Genomic DNA, 17,926 nt, shown 5'->3' with positions numbered 1-17,926 from the left:
AATCAATTTTATTACCAGGCCCTTAGTCATAAAAGTCTCTGTGTGCAGGTCGGTGTTGTTTTATGAATATCCTCGTGATCGAACATCCAAATTGCTTCATCCGAGGGAAATGACAAAGCATTTCTTCACCCTGCAAAAATGACCTTCTGTCCTTCTGGTATTTGGTAAGATTCACATCCATGTTGTGGTTGCAGTCACCATAAGGCAATATGTGTTTGATTACTGTGGGAAACATTACGTGTGGTAAGCAGCGATGTATGTCAGTGTGTGAGGAATGACAAATGGCTTGCCTGGGGAGAGAATGCAGCAGAAGGCTTTGCTCATGTGCACATGGTGGCACACATGCCTTGGTTTTGCTGTAATGAGGACACCACTGTGCCACAGTTCACATTGTTTACAGTGGCGGGTGCCCCTCAAGGTCATACTTTCACCCCCCTGCAAAAGTCTTGGAAGAGTTAGTTGAAATCCATCGCTTTTGCGAGAGACTGAAAAGCAGGATATGAAAACAAGATCATGAATTCAGCTTTTCTCTCCGGGAATTTACATCTGGATCTGATAAAGAAATTCAACTATTTTTCATATGAGCAAAAGCATTGTTCGTCTTGTGTTGTGACTGACAGGTGTGTTGAGTTGCGCAAGTGTGTTGTAATCCTCATTCAAATCATTTATAGTGCTGAATGTTTTCTCTGGCTTTCAGATTTGGAGTTTACCAACATGAGGAGTTGAGAGAAGTTTATGGGTGGAAAAACAAGCAATTGCGAATCTGAATGAAGATGGAAAAACATCAGAGCTATTCCAAAAGCAGTCGGCACGGTCAGTCTCTAAGCCCTTGGAATGTCTACAAGAAGAAAGAAACTACTGGTGTACTAACTGAGGTGGAGTCAAGGAAAACAACAGAAATACAAAATTGTCTTCATCTGAGTTTGGTCATTGGAATTGGGATGGAACCCAGAAGATGGATTGAGGGTGGCTTCAACAACAAGGCTGCAGAGGTCCCTGATGAGAAAATGTGAAGCGGGTAACCTCATCTGAAACTGCATGAACGGGCAGAAGAGGTGCGAAAGATCTAGCGGTGGTGTCGCCTTGGCCAAGGGGAGCTTAAGCAAGGGCACAAAGTGAGCCATTTAACTAAAAACAGTCGAGAAACGTGAGGACAGCTTTGTTGCTGTCGGATAGTAGAAGACTCGTAACAAAATTATGCCAGCAGGGGCCCAGTGTCACAGTTTGTGTTGCTTGCGGACGGGTATGCATTAACAAATAGTCATGTGTCCTCCTATTGGTTGAGCCAGCAGAGAAGGAGAACATCACAGATTCTCTGGATCTCCGGTTGGCAGGTAAGCTTCGAGATGTGGACCCGCTGGAGCACATCTGGCTGTAGAGTTGGAGGCACAAACAAAACATCTTCAGGAAGCCAGGCAAGTCCTTGGTGGCAGACCTCACACTCTCCTCAAACTTCCAGGTTAACGTTGCGACCACATAGGAGGCATGGAGAATGGGATTATCTGGTGGCAGATTTCTCTGCGTTCTGGAATTGGAGGGACAAGGTGTCAGGATGATTTTACAGGATCCAGGTGGGTCCAAGGGCATTAGGAGAGGGAGTAATTGAATTGAGCGTAAAACAGGGAATAAAAAGTCTTGATGGTTGTTCAGTCTCTTTGCTGTCTTGATGTACTCAAGGTCCTTGTGATATGTCTACACCAAATATGCTTGCTTGGTTCCCCCTGAGCCAGTCACTCTTGCAGAACAAATTTTGAACCAGCAGCTGTGTGCTGCAGTTTTCTCTTAGCAGGTGGCAGTTGCTGAGAGAAGAAGCCACAAGGGTGGAGTTTCTGGTTGGCCCCAGCACGTTGTGATAGAACGGCCCGGACTTCCACATCGGAACGGATCCAACCTCCATGAAAAACTGCCAGGTCGGATTGGGTACAGGGATGATGGGAGCAGAAGTGAACTTGGACTCGGATCGGGTTCAGGGACGATGGGAGCAGAACTGAACTTGGACCAGGATTGGGTACAAGACCAGAAAGATGGGAGCAGAGGTAAACCAGGACTTGATGATCTGAAAGGCCTCTTTGGTGGCCTGAATGCAACAAAGGCTGCGGATGTAGCACAGTAGAAGTTCATGAATACCATGAGTAGCTGCAGCTGCTTGCAGGAGTCTGGAACCGACCAGGAGGTGACTACTGACATCTTGGCTTAGTCCATTTGCATTCTGCCTTATGCCAAGATAGCTGTGCCTCCAGGAAGGAGACGAAAGGGGCATGGAACTTACTTTTATCAGTCTTTCAAGAAGTCACTGTATGATAGTGTGCACTTGATGCAGATTTTCTTCCTGGACTTTGGAGTACAATTTGAACAATGAGGGCCAGTGACGTGACTTTGGCTTTCCTATGAAATTGTGGTCTTCCAGAAGCACTGGCCTACATGTACGACTTAGATGAAACTGTTTTCAGATATTCAAGTATATATTCATTTCAAAGTTTCTCTGGTGGCTGCCCACCCTCCAGCAGTGTGTATTTTACTTTTTTTTTTTTTGTCCAATCAGATTTCAGTTTCTATGAGTTACCAGGTCAATGTAATCCCTTCAGAATCTACAGGGCTGGTCAAACAGAGGTCATCCGATGGGGTCCGTGCCCGAGGCTCATGCTCGCGCAACCAACATACCCCGGATTGAATGTCGAATGTTCGAATGGTTCAGGGTGTAGTCCGCCTTTCGCACTCCGTCAGCTGGAATAGGCCCCAGCACCCCCCTCTTCTGTACTCCATGACCCTGTTCAAGATCAGTGGTGTTGAAAACGGATGGATGGATGTACACACACACACGTGCACACACACGTGCACACACACACACGCGCACACACACGCACACACGCACACGCACACACACACACACACACACACACACACACACGTGCACACGCACACACACACACACACACGGACGTACGCACGCACGTACACACACATGCACGCACACACGCACACATGTCTGTCTTTGGATTGATATAGATACACACACACACACACACACACACAGACACAGACGTACGCACGCACACACACATGCACGCACACACGCCTGTCTTTGGATTGATATAGATGGATTGATAGTGGGACAAATAAAGGATATCTAATCTAATCTAATGGATTGATGGTGGGTTATTCTACATTGCCACAAATGAAGCAGGTAAGCAAAGAAAGATTTTCAAATCCAATTTAGGCCTGAGGCAAACTGCTCTTGGATGTTAGTGCTGGAAGTAAATCTGAGAATTCAATACATCTCAAGTCACTTCAATAATTCAAAAGACACAAGGAACACAATGAAAACAACAAGAGGGTGTGTGTGTGTGTGTGTGTGTGTGTGTGTGCGCGCGCGCGCGCGCGCGCGCGTCTGTGTGTTGCAAAGTTCTATTTCTCTCCATCAACCACACGAAGTGGAAACCTTGATGCATTCGGTGCATAATTTAGCTGTGTTGTATCTGTCTGTGCTCTGGGGGACGTAACAACATTGTTCCTTGGAAATAACCGAACTGCATTAGGTACGTGTTCAGTGTAGATGTCTCATAGTGTACCTGTTCACTCAACTACACTCAAAATAGAGCTCGCCCATGCTTACACCATTCTATTTTACTAAAACGAATCTAAAAATATGGCGACTGTACCGACCAAAGGGAATGCAGCAGTCACATATTTGGAATACATTGTAATTTTTAAAGTGACCCTAAAGACCATCTGGAAGTCAATGTTGACAATGTTTGGGGAAAATATTTCATTAAAGTCCATCAAGGATTAACATCACAAATGTATATTGTTCCTTATTTTGTTTTCCGCAACCACAGAATGGTACCTGTGATGTCAATGCAGATAAATAAGATGACGACCAAGGAAATGGTAGCAGCTGTACACACATCTCTGTCCTGTCTGCTGCTCAGTATAAGATTGCATATAATATAAAATTGCATGAACACCAAAAAGTGAAGGGTTTACGATCATTTTTGCAGCCATGGATCTTGTGAAAATAGCATGCTATTTGTACGAATTGTTGGTAACCTGCAGGTTCCAGTTTTGGTGTCATTAAGTCCATTAAGTTGTTCTACTTCTTCCATTCATAACTTTGCTGCTGTGAATTGGGAATTTCTCCATTGCGAGACGAATAAAGGTTTTCTTATCTTATTACAAATCAATTAGACCGATCAATTACACAGTCGTTCGGAGCCAGGGACAGAGTTTGGGGACAAACTGAATGGCGATCGGATCCTACAAACGTAGACACAAACAAAATCCGTACAAAAAAATATTTATCCAACAACAAAAGTACCATGAGAAAGTATCAACAGAAATTGCTGCAAGGTAATAGTACATCTGAGAATATAAACGAAATGACTCGAGTCAAATTTCACAACAAAAAAAAAAAACAAGAGCATGATCAAAAGACAATCTAAATGCTTACAAGCAAGAGACTAGAGAGCAAATAATGAAAATGATGAGATTGAGAGGTCTAGAAAACGACACTGGAGCAAGAGCAGCAACAAGGTCAATAATCAGAGACCAGGCATTTCGGAAATCCTTAAATACTCGGCTAATTTGATGAACAAACTTGGAGCAGATGTGCAATCTGGAAGGAAAGCCCTCCTCTGCCACCTGCTCGAGACAAACAAAAATTGGATCATGACAGCCAGGGTGTCCTGGCACAATAGTGTGCAGCAGGAAATTTTCCAGTTTTACATAATTTGTCCAAATAGAGTATATCCTTGATAATCTGCCTATGCCAGCAATGTATATTGTCAGGCAGAACAATTAAATGCTTCTCCATTTGACAGCAGAAAGTACACCAAAACTGTTGCCATTCATACAACAGCTTATCAAGGCATGGCCTGCTCCGAGTATATCAGCTTTGTGATTTATAAACCAGGCCAAGATTTGACATTGAGTGAGTTAATTAGTATGAAAATGTTGACAAGATCAACATTTTTTTGAAAGCATTCGCATTTTTTGTTAGTTGGTCTGCTGTGAGCTGTTTCTAATGTAGAAGAGGTGCCTTGACTCAGTTAGGGTTTGGAAACACTTTTAGTTTTGATCATTCTACTGGAAAATGTGTAAAATCAGTAAACTGTTTAAACAAGGATATAGCCTCAGATTAAACACATGTATCATTTTCAGAAAGATGCCCAGACCATTATTATAATAGTAAGTACATATACATGTACTCACTGTATACAAAAGGAAGTACTGTATGTCCCAAAAGGCTGATAAAATGAAAAGGGACTGTTTGAAGCTGATTCCAGTTTAAATTTAAAATTGCAAAATCAAGTGATATGTATGGTTTCAGTTTGATCGTGATTTTCCTGAAATTGTGGAACACTGCTTATTATTATCATATTAATTTCTTGCTCAGAAACTGTGCATTCAGTGCAAGCATTGCCTTCATGTCAAAAAATATACTGCTGGTCCAGCCGCAAGAAATGCCTGCAGCATGTGCATTCAAGTCTCTGACCTTTAGCTGACTTCCATTTTCGCACGACAATTACCTGAGGGTTTGCTTGCACGATGCCATTATATGATACATGTACATGTTTTCACATCCAACAAATGAATGGCGCGTGATTAAGATAAGAAAAAAAATATTCCATATTTGATCATGCACTTTATAAACAGAAATTGTACTAGTTGTAGTTTGGTCCTGTTGAAGGATTATCTCGGGCATGACAGCAATAACAGACAAAGCTGGAATTTCAGATCCATTGGGATGCCATCGCCGATTGCCATCTGGCAGGTTGATCCATGGATGGATAACTCGTGTGTAAAGACTTTCCATACATCAAATATTCAAGCTGTAATAACAAATGCCTACCTTGCTCACTGTACACAAATCACATAATTAAAAACTAAATGTATCTGTTGTTTTAGTCTTTCATTGTCAGTACAAATGGAGTGTTGACATTTGTAATTCCAAAAAATGTTTTAAGCCATGACAAAAAGCTCAACTGAGAAAATTGCATACATTCATCATGACAAGTTTCAACTTACATACATTTACGTGCTCACTCGAAAAGCCATGGTGCAATTTTTTAACTGTACGTGAGCAACAGCAAACAGATGAAATAGATTAAAGCTTACCAAAGAGTAATCACATTCTTAGTGCCTCTCCCCTGAAATCCTTGATAATAATTTTACACACACACACACACACACACACACACACGCACACACGGACAAGCATTTTCAATTGTACAACTCTACCCCAAGGCCCATGGGAGCAGAGTACATGAAAGCCCTTTGGTGTAATTCTATTTTCTTTCGACATGAAGGAAAAACTCTTTGTGTGCTAACACGTAAGAGTAATAAAGGCAGATTCTGTCTCAAAAGACAAAACACTGTAGCTTCATAAACTTAACAAGTTTTAACATAGTGTCCAAGCAGAGTACTCCGCTAGGATATTAAACAATTGAGGCACATTAAAATTAGGCCTGTACTATGCTGAAGCAGAGGTAAAGGCCAGAAATTATGCTTTTTGATAACTGTGAAGGAATTTAAAAAAACGCACAGACTGTGCTGAGGGTTGACATCAGAGCAATTTGATGGGATGTAGAGCGCTATGATCTGCCATGATGCCATAAGACAATTACTGTATTGCATCATTGATTGAGTTTATTTTTTTAAAAATACATATATGAAAATCAATATATTATCTTGGTTCCTATTTACAGCTGTACTTCTCCAAAGTAAGACCAACCGATAAATCATGTCCAAGAGGAAATACTAGGAAAGCGAATGTTACTATAATGCTTGTAAATGCTATTTATAATATCATAGTAATCTTCAGAGACCATTTATATGTACTCCATAGGACCTGGAAGCCGCAGAAGATTGCATATTGAACAGGAATATGAGATAAAGTGTTTGGGAACTCAGGAAAATAGGAGTAATACAGTATGTTCACCTTTCATGCACCAATAATAATAACCTGTAACTGACACGAGAAGCTGTCCACTGAAGTAACCGCTGTCCCTCAAAGGGTTAAACAAAAAAAAATGTGGGCTATAATGAGCTGTAGATTCTTCAGATTTGCATTCATCCAAGACATACAGGTTGTCATACCCATAAGCAGTTGTGTGTTTGATTCACAGTTAACATGATAAGAAATTAATATGCTTAAGTCAACTAAAACGTATATTTGCCAAATCCATACCTGCATTTTATCACTGGATGAAAATAAAGATCAGCAATTGATGAAGGATTTCAATAATACAGTATTTTTAAAATTATTGTCATTTCTGTGGCTTGGTTTGTGCCACATCCAAATGTCATCCACGGATGTTTAAAAAACACACTAGAGTATATTTAAGAAGGCTTTGGATGGAACTGATGTTAAAATTAATGCACCTGATTCATTTCAGGGTCTTACTTGAACAAGAAATTTATGTGTATTGTGCGGGACAGTACAAATGCATGTGAGCATAGTTGGAGATACGTAAATCTATTTTTAAACAGACAATTTTCACAGTATTAAAGTATGCGGTGGACATTGCAACCATCTCAGATGACAGTGAGAATATTGACAAAGTGACAGATGGATGCATCTCTGTATTTCATGCATGGCTGGAGATGATGACGCCTATTGTGAAAATATGTGAAGCTGCGTGTCCTACAGGGAATTTGTGTCAACTAACTGTTTGGTGGGAGAGTTTAGGTGCATCTCTTGAGTAAAATCTTTGTTGTTGATATTACAAAGCAGACTTCCAGAATGATTACGCTATTGAGGAAGGACTCAATGATTTTACAGTACCGGTAGTTTGAATGCTGACTTTGAGAATGAGGCCATGAGAGCTCTGAACAGAATCCGGCATAGTGCCTGTCAGAAGAGTCCAATCTGAGAGGTCCTCAACTCCACTATAAATCACGGCCATGAAAAATGGTGAAGTGATCGTTTTATAGAGAGCCCGCAATACACACCTGGGGCCTGTAGTAGAAGGGACCATTTAATTTGAAAGTTAAAAAAAGGGCGCATTTCAAAAAGCATATACTGTTATTATTAGTATTATTATGACAATTATTTTGCAAAACTTCCAAATGGATATTGCTGGCCCAATAGGTGCATACAGTACACACATGGACAAAATTGTTGGTAACCCTCTGTTAATTAAAAAAAAAAATCTATAATAATAATAATAATTATAATTAACAAATGAAAAGCAATTAATTTGGGGAATCGTGGTTGATTAGAATTTTTTTAATTAAATGAAAGTCTTTCACTTAATATTTTGTTGCACAACCTGAGGCAACCACTGCAATCAAACAATTTTTGTAAAATTATTGAAGATTAGTCTTCTGCACCACTCATCATCTCAGAGGGAGGCCATTTTGCCACATGTTGTCGACTGGAAATTACCTCAGAGTTACTCAGGGCTCAGGTAACGAACAATCACAGCTCACCTGTTTTCTGCAGCTGAGTGGTGTTAGGCTTCGTGAGAAATGAGCACAGGACCTACACGCAGACACAATGAACTCAGAAGGATTTATTAGCCAGGAGTGGGATAGGTCGAAGTGGCAGGAATCGAATGGTAGTGAAAGCGACCAACTCAAGGAGTGCAGGACGAAGGAGCGTAATGGCTTGGCAGAAGCGAGTGCGTCAGGAAAGATCACTGACGAACTGGCAACGGGTGGCTGTTCCGGCTGGCTTTTATGCTGCAAGTGGCTGATGAGCTGAAGACTCACAGGTGTGTAAGGGAGGCAGGTGCACCAATTAGCGAGGCGCCCAGTCCACACTGAAAAAGGGAATAAAACAAAAGGGAGGGGTGACACCATGGACAAACAATGCATTCTAACAAGTGGATTTTGCTGCTGAATTTATATGCAACAAACTCAATATTAATGCTGTGTTTTATTGTTAGTTTATTATTATTATTATTATTATTATTAACCATGGTGCCGACACGTGTGGCAGCCTCGGTTACGCGCTCCCTAATATTATCCTTGTTTTTGTCATTTTCCTTTCATTTTTTGGCGACCCTACGCAGGACATTGACTGTTTCACCAGAGAAGGCAACATTCTAGATCACTGCTACACAAAACTCAAAGGTTCATACCCGATCGATTGCCCAAGTACATTACGGAATGTCCTTCCACACTTATTTGTCATGTACTTGTTTATGATGATACTAGTGCAGCCTGTACTGCCGGAGACAAATTCCTTGTGTGTTCTACATACTTGGCCATTAAAGATGGTTCTGATTCTGATTCTGATTTTGACCAGTGGATGCGCATAGAGTATATTACTGTCAAGAAAATTTGGGGTTGACTTCCCATTTACATAGGCCAAATGACTGATTACAAGTTTTAAGGTGGGCCGCATGGTAGTCGACTGGTTAGCATCTCAGTCTCGCAATGCAGTGGTCGTGGGTTTGAATCCGCCCCCGGCCTTCCGACTGTGTGGAGTTTGCATGTTCTCCTCGTGCTGTGTGTGCCCTGCAATTGACAATTGGCAATTGGCTGAACTGGCAACCCAGTTCTGGGTGTACCTCACCTGCTGCTGGGATAGGCCCCAGCATGAGAATAAGTGGATCAAATAATGGATGGATGAATGTAAATCGGTGGCCAGGTCTGTGGAAAGACTCGACCGAACACAAAATAATTTTTATGTGGGCTTTATTCATTAAACAAAAAAAAAAAAAACCCGAATAAATACATAAATCAAAAAATAAAAATGCCATGTTGGCAGCCATATTGCGAAAAGACGCGTCGTTTCTTGCCCCCACACACCCGCTGAACATGCATGCTGAACAAAGAGCTGATGTGACTCAGGCTTTGCACATGCCTGTATTGTACTGGACATGCCACGGGCACTCATACAAGGCACATGATTGGGTCAAAAACCAATGAGAGCACGAGTGAATTTATCCTGTGAGCTGAATGGCTGCACATCATCGCAGCCTCACCCAGCACGTTCCCTTGTTGTTCCTCGTCATGCTGTTGACTGTTCCTCGTCATGCTGTTGACTGTCTCGTATACTGTATCTTAGTGTTGTGTTCGCGACAACTTTTTTTGTTTGAAACAATAACTTTTTTTGATTAGTTAAGGTGCCGGCCTTGCCACCGTTGAGGCAATGTGTCCCGATTATATGGGATCATGCACAGTGAGCCCGCTTGTCCCTCCACAGAGATGGCAGGGGTGTCGAACTCATTTCACATTGTGGGCCGCATACGGCCTCAGTAGATGTCAAGTGGGCCGGACCATTAAAATTTCTACCATACTCTGCTATTAATTACCAAAATATCATGTCTTTCCTTTGCTTTGGTATAGAGAGGCACAAGAACATGAGGAAAATGTTGAAATTTAATGAACATATCTTTTACCTAACGTTTCATGAAACACCTTAGGTTTCCTTAGACAAATGTACCATTTACTTTGATCATTCACATATATGCATTGCAACTGATCCCACTGATTGCACAAAGGCACAAAACTTGAACAAGTAATTAGCATTGAAAAATATAGTCATGCATTTTAAGATTAAATGAGATTTATAAAGAAAGGATTTTTTAAACCATTTACACATGTGCATATGAACTCTAAATGTAATCCCTGCCTACACTTTACTTACTTTACACTTTCACAAACTAAAGAGAAAACAGTGTGTCCCCTCACGGATAATACATGAATTTCATCTGATTAAAAATCGTCATTCCATGTCTTTTATGCATGTTTTCATTTTTAAATTTCATTATAAAATTAATAATTCTATATTATAATGACCGAACCCCCTCGAGGGGCCGGTTCCGGCCCGCGGGCCGTATGTTTGACACAGATGATCTACAGGGGTGTGAAACAAACATTAAACAACCTTTAAACAGTCTTATTTAAATTCCCGACAGGGTCAGCTGTTTTTTTTTAGAAACGTCACAAGGAATGTTTCTTACAGTGTTAGCTTGATTCTTTGTTGCTTTGTAAAAGAAAAAAAAAAAAATTACTTCCTCCACAGGAAGGAGGTAGGTTGTGTGTAGTTTGGTTGTTATTCCTGCTTCATTCCTCTGGCAATATATTATCAGTCTGTTGATCCTGGAAATAGTCTGACGTGATACTGCTGCTGTGTCGACGCAGTGGTAGTCTGCTACCACTTTGCCAACACAATGATTCAGAGGGTTTGATGACTGCTGTTCACATCCATCCATCCATTTTCCAAAGCGCTTATCCTCATAAGGGTTGCCGGCTTGCTGGAGCCCATCCCAGCTGTCTTAGTGCGGTAGACACGGCACACCCCGAATTGGTTGCAGAGTTGGCAAATCAAAGTAAACAAAAAAAAAAAATCTTCTGAAAAAAATATAAATAAATTGATGAATATAATATGAAAATTCAAATTAATTCAGTACTATTTATTAATATATGTCATTATATAATGGTATTGTATTTGTGTAACTTGGCTGTACGGTTTTACTTGCATTTACATTCCCCTTTATTTTCGTGTCTTTGGATAGATAGCAGACACTCTTCTGCGTCAGGGGTTGCGCGTGTTGGAAATCCCAGTCAGGATAAGTTCCAGTCCCCCCCCTTTTTTTTCCCCCTTCGGGCTCTGCGCACTCCACGGTGCAACTGCACGACAGCATAAGGCCACAGTAGTTTAAAAAAAAAAGCCTCCCACGTCGTATCAACTATAAATTCTTGGCAACTTGACGGATGCTTTCTGGTAACTATGGAAACATACTATAATACATCTCACACCCTCCCTATGGTCAGCCCCATCTCTCTCTGTCTCTCTGTCTCTCTGTCTCTCTCTCTCTCTGTCTCTCTCTCTCTCTCTCTCTCTCTCTCTTCTCCTCACCCTGCTCTCTCTCCCCCCCCCCCCTCTCTCTCTCTCTCTCTCTCTCTCTCTCTCTCTCTCTCTCTCTCTCTCTCTCTCTGTCAATCCGATGCCAAATCTGTTTAGGCTACTTTGCGCATGTACTGCTGGGCAAAGCGAGCATAGCATCGACTCCAAGATGGCGAAAGCACGTCTGGTTTACCTCCTGACTCTCCTCTCAACTCACTGTAAGTACAAAAATCAATCCAGGAGGCTCTTATCTGTTCCCTTTTCTCACCAAGAAGCACGTCACTTAAGTACAGTTTACTCCTGCCCCTGTTGTCTCGAATTCTGTTCAGCGGTGGATATAAAAGCGATCTCTCATGCCTTTGAAGGTTCGTTAAAGACTAAACTCATACCAGACCGACGAGAACGAGTATCTCCGAAAAAAAGACTTGTGTTTTGACAAATATATGACACATATAGTCGCCATTTTGGTCAAATTTACGAAGAGAATACCAAGTACACAGGTCGGGTGGTTTTATATGACCAGTTCAACTATGCCATCGATTTACTCACAGTTTGCCGTTTCGTTTTATTCACCGTGTGTGTATCACCGCGTTCGCATCGCACGAACATAAACGCTGTCATCACTTCTAGCGTGTGCACCCATCGCGTTTTTGTTTACTTTTAGGGAAAAGTTTTCGTTGCTTTAGTTCAAAGGACGCTTCGGCACTTGTGAATTAAGTATGATTTGCGGACGCGCCGTTAACTATTTAGCGTGGCTGTGGGGCCGTTGCGATGTTCGAAGTAGTGATGCGAGATAACGGTTTTTTCCTGCCGGCTGAATAAAGCAGGCTGTCCGCGGGAGGAGTCAGGCCAGTGTCCTCTGCCCCCTCCTTTCTCCGCTCTCCTATGTGAACTCTTGCAAAGCGCGACACGACCTAACGGCTGAGCAGAACTGGTTCTGTTATCGATGTTTTATCAGCATGCAACTGGAAGTGATACACACAAACCTGTGGAGGCGAGGGCGGCGTTAAAACAGCTGTCCATACATTACGTATCATCGACCGCTTTAGAAGACAAAATATTACAGGAAACTTAATTTCTCAGTAGCCTCGTGTTTTTTAATGACTCATCGTGAAATGAGCCACTTGTTGCTGTCGTACGTGTGCAGCCATTCTGGGAATCAGGGTTGTTTGCGTGACCTTTTTTCCTTCGAGTCTGATTTAGTTGTGACCAAGGAAGAAAATCAGCAACAAGTGAGCGTGTTTTTGTCGTAATGCAATTACCAAATGAAGTAGTTTGTACATAGCGTTTATGTACCCTGAGTAAAACAATGCCAAAAGTTGGTTTATGCCTATTTTAAACACCGCTCTTCACCTTTCTAGTGAATACATAGCAGTACAAACTTTACCACGGTTTGGCATGAATTGTATTTCTCTGCCTCAGCCTTGGACACAGGTTTAGAGAGACATGAGACGGACCAAAATAGCAATCAGTACAGACATGAGAACCTCTCGAGATCGTTCACGTGTACAAATGATTTAATCCTAATTACGGTGCAGCTTTTTTGAATTTGTTTTTCTACTCTAAACACTATTTTGTTGTGAAACACAAGTGAGATACATTTCCCAGGAACCTGTACCTTTTAGTGAGGGGAGTGAGTTTACATGATTCTGTGGTTCAAAGAGATGATAGACAGAAAAGGGTTGAAAGAGAATGGCTTGCTTCTTGCTGTGTCAACATTCAGCTATGCCTGGAGAGTAACATACAGTATGTGCCAAAAAAATGGCCCACCATTTACAGGATACTTACTGTATAACTTAAGGATATGGCGGGTTTAGGTCGTACTTTTGATAGTGTTTCTCCCAAATAAATCTTTTGACAGGTCATGGCTGGAGCACAATTGACATTTTCAGAGGGAGCAGTGAGCCGGTGAAGATTTAAGAATGTCTTTTGTCTTCCTTGGACGGGGGCTTAACCATGTGGTCAACTGGCTCTGAGCCAGCATTGCCTGTGTCTTTAGAAGCAGCATTAATCTGGCTAGATCGAAGCTAGCTAAAGGCTGTGTTGTAAAGCACTGATAGCTACAATAATACCACTAATTACATTAATGTCTGGAGTTGCACTGCTTCAAATGTTGTTTTCATGCGGATGTCTTTTCCTTCAAGTTACACAATGTTACGCTATATTGCGTTGTTGTCAGATGTGTCTTTTAGCTGGAAAGTGCTATTGTATTCAATGGGCTCCTATCCCCTGAATGGCCACGTAGCCTCAGCTATTCCAAGTGAAGGCTAAAGTCAACGTGACTGAACATAGCTGCAAATATCATGCTACTCATCTGTCGGCAGAGCAGAAGACACAAGCCATTGTTATTTTAAGTGTACATGCTTACAGCAGACTTTCCAATCTGACCTCATGGAATGCGTTGCCGTTTTACATTGTTGGCTTCATCTGAGCAGTTTCACTTCTAGGATTCCATAGAAAAGCATCTGCTCTAACTGTCTTTGCCAAGAGTGGAGCAAGAGTATTTGAGACCCTGGAAGAAGTTCAAAGTGGATTAGAATTGATGAAATACAAACTTTGAGTATGCACCTGATATGCATCAAATACGTTTTCACTGTGATGCACCATATTTGGCTCGAGAAGCTGTGAAGGGAAAGGCAGAGAGCATAATTAGACTAACATTTTACTCGACAATTTGATTAGATTCCAGGACAATTGCCGCATCCGTGGCTCTACTTTATCTTTGTTTTCACTCGTGGGTGACAACAAAATCCAATTGGAGCCATTGCTTTATCTGACTGATAAGATAAGCAAAAGGAGCTGTCCATTAGATGCTTGTTTGTATGTACTCCACCGATAAGCCATTTCATCACTCATCAGAGTTTCCCTCTCAGAGAACCCTCTCAAAGCTACACATAACTGGGGTTCTCCACGGATGCCGCCACCCAACCACACTCTTAAAACATTTGTCCAAACTAATGCCAAGGGTTGACGCTTCTCTCATTGTTTGGCATGTGCGGTGCAGCCGTTGGGCGAGACAGGAATCAATAGCCTGTAAGATAACTGATGATAGTCGCTCCCTTAGGAGCCGTACGTTGTCAGATGTTTCCTGACCCACCCAAAGCTCGTTGAGCAAATGTTTGGAGGACACTCTGAATGGCACGTAATGTCCGCTATGGGCAAGTCACAGACAGTCTGACATTTCACTGTAAGAGAGTAAATGGGCAAGCAAATATCAGGCAGGAGACAGACAGAAAGAAGTCCCCGGATACTCTGCATTTTGTTTGTTGCAAGTCAGGAGTTATTCATATCAGAAATCCCTGAGTGAGAGTCAGCTCTGGCATATTGATATTTTGCTCTCAGCTCAGGAGTCACCGCGAGAAAGGAACTATTTTTGGGGACTTATCATTTCAGAGTACCGTTCACTCCAATTTTTTTTCAAAGCTGCCGATTGATGATTTGTGACCAAACGAATCCCTTACAGGCCATCATAAATATTGTTCTATTGTGGCCGGCGACGCAGTATAAAGTCAATGTGGCACATGGCTGCTTACTCTGGAATTGCCTGAAACAGCTGAGCAGGAGTGGGTGGAGGTGTTTCAAGCAGTGGCGCGGGCAGGCGTCACCAGAAATATCTACAGCGTCCCTCCCAAACCTGAGTGTCCATGCAAGCAAATGTAGCATTCCAAATCGAAAACACATGGAGCTTGAAAACCCTCCTCCATGATGTGTAACAATCTTTGCCACCTGTTTGCCTGAAAGATCAAAGGCGGTCCTGTTGATGAGCTTGCTTATCGAGCAGGAAGGAGCAGTAGCCATGAAGAAAGCGCAGCCATGTTGCCAGATGAAGGCATTTATAAAACATGCTCGGTGTGATCATGCACATCCCGAGGCAGAAATTATTGTTAACGTGACACAGACAAGAATTCAGCACAGCGTGCTGCTTTTATGACAACATTTAATTCATGGTGACATACAGCAGATGTTAATGTTGAAAAGCAACAGTTGTAATAGAAGGTGTTTGAAAAAGTGGGTCATTTCGGTTTTTGTGGAGTTTAGATCTTCTATGATGATCTATTAGCAGACAATGGCCTGTCTTTTTTTCCCTGTTAATGTCTGTACTATTTGTCCCCATAATGTTTCTGCTTTTTTGAATGTTACTTGTTTGTTTGTTTGTTTGTTTGTTTGGGGGGTGTTTTTGGCTTGTCAAAGTTGACAGAGCTGGCCGGTCACAGCGTTTGTAAATGGAAGAGTAACTTGCAATGAAATCACTCATCATCGTGTTGACAAGCTGTGAGATTTTATTTCTACAAATCGATCAATTGTGTCTGTTACTTTTCCAATTGCAGTCTGCTTTTACCCATGTCAGTTGTTTTTGTGGTTTAGGGATGTTGCTGCGGATTGTTAATGTAATCTGACATATTTAGATTAGTCATTCATACTCACATATTCACCTTGGCCTCAATGCGGCCATGTTCCCAAAATGGCACAAGCCGGTACCTGTTTCAAATTTCAAGATGACCAACATGTCAAAAACATAAACGATAATAAATGACATAGTTTAACACCATTAAAAAAGAACAGGATAGCATTGAACAGGACTTTTTCCTCATGATGCACTGAATTGATAAATATCAAAAGATTCTCCTGCCCAATAAGCAGGCTGACGCTAGCTATTTTGTCTCAACACAGCACAATTGTTCGGTATTTAGACTACTGGATCATCACGACAATATGCAAGACCAGCACACAAACGACTTCCTGTTTGATTATATTTATCGGGGATCACATGCTCTCTTGAGTGGGGGCGGGGAAAGCGCAGTCAATCCTGCTTGTGTGTTTACTGGATACCAACAGTACATCAATAGGTCAAATGAGGCCACCATTGATCAAACATTGCGAAGCTGTCGGTTAGTAAACTAATTAGCTATTTCAGCAACGACAAGGCTGAGGCAATGAACGACACAGAGCTTAGCCAGTGTTACCCGGAAAAGACTTTCACACTAACAATCATAACCAGATAATGGCTCTGGAGTCATCTTTTGTTTACCAGGCTGTAAAGAAAGGGGCAATGACTGTCTAAAAATAACCTCTGACAAGCTCAGGTGTTCATCACAAGTTTATTCCGAACCATTGGGTCCACCTGGAAATGGGTTCTTTGATATCATTTCTGGAAAATGACTTGCCTTAACCAACGGCCATCCATTCATTTTCAATGGCGCTTATTCCTATTGGGGTCATTGCTGTCTGTGCTGGAGCCTTTCCCAGCCCACTTCAGGCGAGAGCCAGAGCACATCGACGAACACAGACAATCAACCATTCACGCTCACATTTTCCAGGAAACATAATTAACCCTTTCATGCACCCTGTCACCTGATAACACGATAATCTGTCCATTGGAGGTACCACTGTCCCTGAAAGGGTTAAACAATGGAAATGACAAAAACAACATTCAGAAGAAAAACTACACATTCTTGGCCCTGTAAGCACATTAAAACGGTTGTGACAAAGCTCGAGTTTAGAAAACTAAAATGTACACAAACCGCCTGATTTCGTTTGTCTTTGCCTTTGGATCAGAACAGTCACAAATCTCGTGCATACTGTTAGAACCGTAAATTTAATTTCCAGCGAATCATTTCAAATACATCGCTTCTCTGCAACATCATCAAGCTATGTATTTCCGAATAGTATTTGCAAGAAAGATCCCGAGGGACAGAAATTATATGTTCAAAGCATCATCGCTGACTTCATTGCACAAATGAATGACTCAGTACATCCACACTTGGCAATGACGGTGTAGTTCATTGCTTGGGGTTAGACATGATGCAGAAATCTTGGTGCCCATTTAAATGAGTAATTAGTGATGTGTGTGTGTGTGTGTGTGTGTGTGTGTGTGTGTGTGTGTGTGTGTGTGTGTGTGTGTGTGTGTGTGTGTGTAGTCGTAGTATAACAAGGCTAACACTTTGTACTGCTTTGCAGCACTAACTCAAGTTCATTTTGTGAGAAGAAAAGGTCAAGTGTTGAAATGACATTCCACAGATGAGCAGAGTAATAATCTACACACCAATAATTCGAATTTGGTTCATGTTGGAGGACGAAATGTTCGACAGTGTTTCCAATGTGATAGAAACCAGATGCCGGCGTCTG

The 17,926-nt window shown here is 41.8% G+C and overlaps 1 protein-coding gene and 1 long non-coding RNA gene across 2 annotated transcripts in view; one reads left to right on the top strand and one right to left on the bottom strand.

Annotated features, from left to right (window-relative positions):
- Positions 1 to 296: 296 nt before the first annotated feature.
- Positions 297 to 6,271, bottom strand: LOC109507953 (uncharacterized). The gene is made up of 3 exons (XR_002166569.1): positions 6,115 to 6,271; positions 2,662 to 2,767; positions 297 to 485 (listed from the first exon to the last, which is right to left on the bottom strand). It is a non-coding gene; the product is annotated as an uncharacterized LOC109507953 (long non-coding RNA).
- Positions 6,272 to 11,884: 5,613 nt separating this feature from the next.
- Positions 11,885 to 17,926, top strand: part of LOC109507986 (junctional adhesion molecule C-like) — a 38,316-nt gene continuing 32,274 nt past the window's right edge. Inside the window, exon 1 of the mRNA XM_019857758.1 lies at positions 11,885 to 12,018. Coding sequence (XP_019713317.1) covers positions 11,901 to 12,018 — 118 coding nt within the window. The 5' untranslated portion in view covers positions 11,885 to 11,900. The remainder of the gene's footprint in view (positions 12,019 to 17,926) is intronic.

This window comes from Hippocampus comes, unplaced genomic scaffold, assembly GCF_001891065.2.
Source record: "Hippocampus comes isolate QL1 unplaced genomic scaffold, H_comes_QL1_v1.1 scaffold248, whole genome shotgun sequence".
In the NCBI taxonomy this organism is placed as follows: domain Eukaryota; kingdom Metazoa; phylum Chordata; class Actinopteri; order Syngnathiformes; family Syngnathidae; genus Hippocampus; species Hippocampus comes.
Note: the sequence above shows the minus strand (reverse complement) of the source record. Positions and strands in the feature narration are given on the sequence as shown.